The sequence below is a fragment of the Argopecten irradians genome, chromosome 4, assembly GCF_041381155.1.
Source record: "Argopecten irradians isolate NY chromosome 4, Ai_NY, whole genome shotgun sequence".
Lineage (NCBI taxonomy): Eukaryota > Metazoa > Mollusca > Bivalvia > Pectinida > Pectinidae > Argopecten > Argopecten irradians.
In genome coordinates, this window is record NC_091137.1 from 16,289,437 (window position 1) to 16,297,765 (window position 8,329).

At 33.8% G+C, this 8,329-nt stretch overlaps 1 protein-coding gene across 1 annotated transcript; it reads right to left on the bottom strand.

Annotated features, from left to right (window-relative positions):
• Positions 1–1,036: 1,036 nt before the first annotated feature.
• On the bottom strand, positions 1,037–6,627 carry LOC138320758 (cyclin-dependent kinase 9-like). Its single transcript, XM_069263946.1, has 4 exons — positions 6,409–6,627; positions 5,044–5,125; positions 4,449–4,539; positions 1,037–4,079 (listed from the first exon to the last, which is right to left on the bottom strand). The coding sequence occupies exons 1-4, from the start codon at positions 6,570–6,572 to the stop codon at positions 3,223–3,225; spliced, it is 1,194 nt and encodes a 397-aa protein (XP_069120047.1). The 5' UTR covers positions 6,573–6,627; the 3' UTR covers positions 1,037–3,222.
• Between the last annotated feature and the right edge of the window lie 1,702 nt (positions 6,628–8,329).

The window sequence follows — 8,329 nt, forward strand, 5'->3', positions numbered from 1 at the left end:
CTAATGTTTTAGTTATCTGATGGGTTATGACAGTCTATAAACATACAATGCAGCACAGGTGTCCTAATGTTTTAGTTATCTGATGGGTTATGACAGTCTATAAACATACAATGCAGCACAGGTGTCCTAATGTTTTAGTTATCTGATGGGTTATGACAGTCTATAAACATACAATGCAGCACAGGTGTCCTAATGTTTTAGTTATCTGATGGGTTATGACAGTCTATAAACATACAATGCAGCACAGGTGTCCTAATGTTTTAGTTATCTGATGGGTTATGACAGTCTATAAACATACAATGCAGCACAGGTGTCCTAATGTTTTAGTTATCTGATGGGTTATGACAGTCATAAACATACAATGCAGCACAGGTGTCCTAATGTTTTAGTCATAAACATACAATGCAGCATGGTGTCCTAATGTTTTAGTTATCTGATGGTTAACAGTCTATAAAACATACAATGCAGCACAGGTGTCCTAATGTTTTAGTTATCTGATGGGTTATGACAGTCTATAAACATACAATGCAGCACAGGTGTCCTAATGTTTTAGTTATCTGATGGGTTATGACAGTCTATAAACATACAATGTAGCACAGGTGTCCTAATGTTTTAGTTATCTGATGGGTTATGACAGTCTATAAACATACAATACAGCACAGGTGCCCTAATGTTTTAATTATCTGATGGGTTTCAGTGAGAGAACAGAGGTTAAAAGTTTTCATTAGATTTTCAATTTATGATTACATCATGACTCAATGACTGACCTACCTTTTGACCTTTATCAAATTAAGAATTCATTTAGGTATGCTCCCAGATTTTATGAACTCTATGATTGGTCAAGACTTTACAAATGTATACAGGTGTGTCATGAATTGGCCTACTTTTTTATATTTGACTGTGAATAGGTTGCATCATCTGGTAAAACTCGGTACACTTCTTCACAGCATACTTTAAGCCAGGTCTCGAGACCTACATACGTACTTTTGGAGATGATACTGGGCAGGTACACTAAAAACTAAAACTCTTGCATAGATCACTTTAAGATTATTTTAATCAAGACATGTGACACTCTTGTTGATACATAGCCAATACAGTGTGTTCCTGATAAAAATATTCACATTGACATTCTAGAGTGACAAGTTACAGCACATTCTATGTGTAACCCACCATAAAAGAAACACATATAGTTATTATTAAAAGTAAAAACTTGATCCAGTTGGATTTAGCTGAAAAACATTGCTACCTGGAAATTTATTTCCAGTTTGAATGTGGAAACTATACATACAAAATATTATTTCTTATTAAAAAAAGATAGATTGATGCAAAACTTTCAATATACAGTATTTGAAAAAGAATGTACAAGCATTGCTCTAAAATTGAAAAAAAGAATATATCCATAAAATGATGTAAAATTAAAACATATAGAATAAGACCAGTTGTTCTTGTTAGATTCCGTCAAACAACTAGAATTGTAAGCCAATGGCTCACCAGTGATCCATACACAAATTATGTTCATTTTGACATTTCATTTGGTTACCATGGCAACCAAATGAGAGCTGATGTCTTAAAAAGTATAACCATTGTACTTTTATAGCCATTTTCAGCTAATTAATCTGAAAATTTCTAAATTTTACTAATCAGAAAAGTTTTTGATAATGATCTGGTTACCATGCCAACCAAATTCAAATATTGGGAAAATATAGCCTTCATGTTTATCTGTGTTCTCAAAAATTTCTTTTAAGTTTCATTGAAATTGGTCCAGTAGTTTAGGAGGAGTTGGCTGGACAAGATTAGAGGATGACAGAAGTTTATACACCCTGACGTTTTGTGGGTCATATAAACATTATCATATAATCCTGTTCAGGATCAGTATACAAGTGATAGAAAATTAGTATTACCAAACGAGACACATTTCAGTACACTGTCAAGAAAAAATATGCGATTTTGTCCTCACATTCATGTACATGTATTACACAATAATTACAAAACATATAAAAAAAAACTCAAACTGCAAAAAAATTGTTGCTTATCTGTACAAAATGTGTTTTGGTTTTTTTAGTTTGGACAAAAATAATATGTAATGAACATTCACACATGTAAATACTGGAACACATTTTCTGTGGATGTTCAAATTAGAGTCTACAATATACCCAGGTCATGTTTATATCGAGGAAATTAAAGCCCAACATGTGTTACTATTATTAATAATGAAAAGGGATTATCATATTTAGGAACACAATTTTAATTTATGTGGATCAGAATCTGTTTCTCAACTATGTGAAAGCCAGATTCAAGATATTATATTTCTAAAGAAGTCTCAAAAAATTAAAATGGTCATTGCCTTTAAAATTGTAGAGCGAGTAACCATTTTCATTATCTGGTCAATATAAAGACTACATCAGTCCCTGTGAGATTGCCTATACCTTGCACATGTATATATATTTAACATCACTGTTTGAAGTCTATAGGTAAAAGATGACAGAACTTTTAAATGAAAAATAAATGTAAAGAAACTATAACTTTTAAAAAATGTACAACAGTACTAGTATGTAAACCAAGATAAAAGTTTAACATAATTGTCAGATAAAATTACTGGAATCTTTTAAAAAACAAACAAATTAAAACTGGTGAGAATAAATTGTTTATGTCATTAATATAATCGCACATGGACTCTCACACTTACAAGGCCTGCTTGTAGACAAATTCATATCTAGTCCATATCTTTAGCTACTTCTACACAAATTAATAACTAGTCCATATCTTTAGCTATTTCTACACAAATTCATATCTAGTCGATATACTTATCTGCTTTTAGACAATTTCATATCTAGTCGATATGTTTACCCCAATCGAGATTCAATGATTCCTTGAATGTGACAGTTTGAGACAATCAAAAATCATATCGTTAAAATAAAAAAAACTCTTATGAGTAAAATAAAATCTTGTCATTCTGTCAAGGAAAATATTTTTATCAACCACCTAAATACAGTTAATTTGTTGTATTTTTCATGAAATAGAGATTAGTTTGAGCATTTTCAGTTCCTGAATATCCCTCATCCATATTGATCAACTATTTGCCAGAGTCATTTTCAATTTTTTTTGTAACTAAATAGACTCATTACTACTCATTACAGATGATTTCAATGTTAAATATTGATTATAAACATAAATGGGTCCTTTTAAAACAGAATACTTAAGCAAATAAACCCATTGATAGCACTAATAAACACGCTCTACATGCAGGTCAGGGTTGTGTGGGGGTCGTTGGACATTCTGATTCTGTGCGTGTGGCATTGGCCTATAACCTGGTCGCCTGGGTGGTGCCAGGAACTCGAACATGGACGTCTTGTGCTGTGATAACATTTCAGACAAGTCACTAGGCATTGGATCTGTCCAGAAGAAATCGTGGTTCAAAGCGCTGTCACTGTCCAGTCGCTTTGAGGGGTCAAGGGTTAAAAGTTTGTCTAGGAGGTCAAGAGCATACTGATCCTTTACATATGCTTTAAGTCTCTCTTTCACTTTACGCTTTTGACCTTGAGGAAGATCCAGCTGTGCAAATAGATCCAGTTTATCAACATTGGGCCAAACCTCTTTAGTAACTGACCCACATAACTGACTGATCAGCTGAAGTTGATTCTGTTCTGTCTTGCCCTGCATGATGGGCGCCCGTGTCCACATTTCTGCCATGATACATCCACCACCCCACATATCAATGGGTGGTCCATAGTTTCTCTCCCCTAGCAGCAGTTCGGGAGGCCGGTACCACAAGGTTACCACACGATTAGTGTATTTGTTGGGCTGCCCCGCCTTCTGAACACTAAAGGCCCGGGCCAGTCCAAAGTCTGCCAGCTTTAGAACACCATGTTTAGTGATGAGGATGTTGGCTGCCTTCATATCACGATGTAGAATCTTATTACTGTGGATGAAGTAGAGGCCATTAAGCAGCTGCTGCATGACCTTCTTAATCTCGCCAAGATTGAACTTCACATTAGCGTTACTCAAAAGTCCTGCCAGGTCATGTTCACAAAACTCAAAGATCAGGAAGAAGGTGCTTTTAAATCTGTTGTACTGGGAGGCTGTAATAGGGATAGAACCGACATTAGAAAATCTCAACATTCTGTATAGCTTTATAATTGCTAAAAACCATACATATCAGTATATATGTATGCAGCTCTGTCTAGAGCCTAGGATAATGAATTGCAGAAGACTACTTACTATTTTTAATTTGATTATGATGTTACCTTTTTGTGCAAATGATTTTCCATATTAAAGACACAAATCCTTATCCATACAAAACTAAATCAACACAAGCTATAAATTTCAAACACATGGTATATTGTAACCTATTCAATGTCATTCATTTATAAATAAGAATATAAACTCATTACCACATTTTGATTGGTTTTAAAGAAATATCTTTGAAAATACTTGCTCTTATTAATTACCTTTTGTGCGGCAGATCTCTATAAGGTCAACAACATTTTCATGTCGTAACAGCTGGAGAATCTTTATCTCCCTCAAAGCTGTAATCGGAAACTGCAATAAAAAGAATATTTTCTCTCTTACACACTCATAACAACTTTCCTAGTCTGATGTCTACAGATAATTTAAAGCTCTTATGCATCTAACATCTGTCATGTTCATCATAGATAATATCAGGTTACAATTACAAGTCAATCATCACAACATTTGGTCTATGGGATCCTACACTATTATGGGAAATTGCTCTAACAAAACATTGTGTCATCTTAATTATTTCAAATTTGTAGGCAACAGAAAAGTACAATTATTATAATTATTTAAATTCATGTCAACATAATGAAAAAGAAGTCTATTATTCTTTCCTATAACATTACATTGTTTTCTTAACATATTAAGATTTCTTTAGAATTTTTAAACAGTATCAATTGTACAATTATTATAGTAATGAGATATAATATATAATAAGAGAATAGGATATAAATATTCAGAAAAAAGCAATGCTGACTCGCCGTTAGATGATGAAAATTATACATGTATATGATCAAAAAATGTGCTTACTCCTTCTTTTTCATTTTCCATCAATACTTTCTTCATTGCTACAAGTCTTTTGGTTTTCCTGTCTCTGGCTTTAAACACTTCCCTAGATATAAAAAAAATTGTATATGTATATTAAATTGTTATATAACTGATAATCTCATGAAACAAATGAAATGAAATCTGTAATTAAAATGAGATGTTATACATACCTATTATTCTAACTAGTTACATTGATGGATGTTATATGCCCTCAAGTAGCCGAAGATACTCTGGCCCTGACACCAGACTTAGACATTATGACAGATACATGTAGTAGATGTCTGATTTAGGGCCAGAGAGCACAACTACATGAAAAGTTAGAATTTGCCAACACCGTTTGGTATCGGGCTAGGTCATCTCCTATTAAGACTCTTACCGGGTACCTTACATCTTTACAACAAATGAATAATCTTCTCTGAATCATAGCCATCCATTTCGTCAAGTAATAAAGTATGGACATTCTATTGTGTCAACACAGTACATATAGTTTCTTTTCTGCGACATTAAATTTCCCTCCTCATCATTGCCATTTCTCATAGCATGCAAATCGCCTTTAATCTCAATGGATTGTTATATTTCGGTAAATAAATTATTCATTTGTTGAAAAAATAAGGTAAATGACACTTCCCGGTTGTCAGTCTGAATAGAGATGACCTGGCCTGATACCAGAGGGTGTCAACGAATTCCATCTTTTCCTGTAGTAATGCGCTCTGGGTACTATTTTATACTAGACTTCTATTTGTCATAATGTCTAAGTCTGGTGTCAGGATCAGAAATATCGCTGGCTAGCACTTGGATAATGTTTTCAAATGTTTCAATCACACCTCCGTAATTGTTGGAATATTGTATATAGATGGAAATTGGATTTTGCTCTTTCATCAATACAACTTCACAGAAATAATTTAGATTGCTGATCTGAGTACAAGCGGATAGCAATTACACATGTTGGAATACATATATTACAAAGAGTTGTATGTTTGGTGATAAACAAAAATGTGTGACTTGCCAGTTACATAGTACATAATCAGGTTTGGCACAACCCTGTACTATGGGTAACATTCCTGCATTTGAGTTACAGTTACCCATTTAAGTAATCATTTAATCACCCAAATGATATTCTACGTGTTTCAGTATAATTCATTAATTGGTGTTGTGACAGTATAACTAAGATCCATAAAGATATTTATCTAACCTTACACATATTCAGTTTTGACCAGATATTAAACAAAATCAATAATGTAACTAGCTTATAGTGACCCGTCACCCTGTACACATTTATGAGAAATCACTCGAATGGCATGAAAAGAAGAAAACTCTTTGTACTGAGAGAGAGAATAACGTAACTACCCAAATGTTCCCTGTCCAATTTTGGCCAGTTTTTCATATTTGCCAGAATCTTCGCAGTAGGGGAATTCTAGATCTTCGTAGCGATACGATGAATGTCCTCCACTAGTGGGGTGGGCCCCTCCCGAGTATCCAGAAGCACTTTCTCCCCCACCACCACGCTGCATTTTAATCTTGAGTGTGTACACTTCCAATAAACAGGAAGTGCCTACTGCGTCATCAAATACTGTGTAGATCGAGAAATATTAAAACCGGATGTCGTAAATGAAATCCGGATACATTGAAAATATTACGACTGATATAAGCGGACATTTATTTTTTAATGCTATCATTGTTAAAACACACTAAAGTGATGGTTTTAAGATAAGACAATATAAGATAAGTTTATTTCTGGATCAGGACTTGTGTGAGTAAGTCCTCTATACTAGACTCATTTATACAAATTCATTACAAATCAATCTAGTAGTGCATATAAATTACCTGAATGGACCTGAACGGGACCTGAAGGAGGACCTGAACGGGGTTTTAGAGTATTAAATGCATATTTATATGCAATATCTCTTTATTATATGCTAGAATATATATTAATACACATCTTGATGTCTTTTTTTGTGAAAATTTTTTTTTGAAGACTTAATTATAAAGCTCGACAAAAAGGTCGCTTACCGTACCGATAATATGGCGGACCTGAACGGGACCTGAAGGAGGACCTGAACGGGGTTTTAGAGTATTAATTCGTGTATGGAAGCAATATATCTTTGTTTTATCCAATATTATTCACTAATAAACTATATTAATGCTATTTATGAGTAAAAAAAAACTCTTAATTTCAAAGCTTGTAGAAAAGGGTCGCTTACTGTATAGTTAATGCCGATATGGTGGACCTGAAGACAACATGAACTGAATGGACATGAGTGAAGTTTTCAGTAATTTCTCATTTTTTTTAGTAAAAAACTGAATTAATTTATGTATATACACATACATGTATACAGATATATCAATGTAAAGGTGATTGACTCTTGTTAGCTAATAGCAAGTAATGCTAACCTAATATTTATAGTCAAAAAATAAAATACGATAGGACACAGAGTGAATTAAATCATTTATTTATTAGAATATATATATATAAACATTATTTACATACACATCAGTTCACATAATACATGCATAGATATAAAATACATCATTAATTTATTATTTATCAATACACAATTATTTTACATGGTACATTTGTACATTTCACATTCACATATCTAATTCATCAAAACATTTTGCACGGTATTTACAGATAATGTTCAAAAAGTACATTACAGAAGTAAAATGTCAATATGTACACATACATCACAAAAACATTGGCCTACGCACTGAAAGGAACTGTGTCTGGAGTCCGGTGTCATTAAGATGTACAAGGTCGTGGAGGTAGTGGTCGGGGAACTTCACATGGATCCTGATAAAGTTGAGCTTCGTCTGTGTCAATCGGTTGATCTTGTTCCGTTGCTTGTTGAAAGATGTCTGTGTCAGGCCTGGGGACTTGGTGAAGTTTCCTCGTCGGAGAATCTCTGCGAAGTAAATCTTCTGTATGCCGGCTCGAAGTAGGTCTGTCTGAAGTGTCTGGAGTCGCTGAAAGATCTCGTTGGGGGATGAAGTAGCAGAAATGTCGTTACCTCCAAGCTGAACTACAACAACGTCGGGTCTGTACTCTATGAGATCTTGTAGAAGATGACTTGGAATCGAATCCAAACGCATACCACCCTTGCCGAAGAATCGAACAGTACCAGGGACATACATAAAATCTAGTAGTGCATATAAATTATCAATAAAATATTATATTATAATATAAAACGTGTACATTGTCAGTTTAATAAATTCAACACTTTCGGCTCTGTAGTTAAAGAATAGTTCTTGGTTTCTCCAGTATCGGTCC

Excerpts from the sequence above, each read along its gene's own strand:
- LOC138320758 (XM_069263946.1), bottom strand. The coding sequence starts at position 6,572 with ATGCAGCGTGGTGGTGGGGGAGAAAGTGCTTCTGGATACTCGGGAGGG. Across the intron at positions 5,126-6,408 it reads ATTGGACAGGGAACATTTGG|GGAAGTGTTTAAAGCCAGAG; the intron begins GTAGTTACGTTA and ends TTTTATATCTAG. Across the intron at positions 4,080-4,448 it reads AGAGATCTGCCGCACAAAAG|CCTCCCAGTACAACAGATTT; the intron begins GTAATTAATAAG and ends TCCCTATTACAG.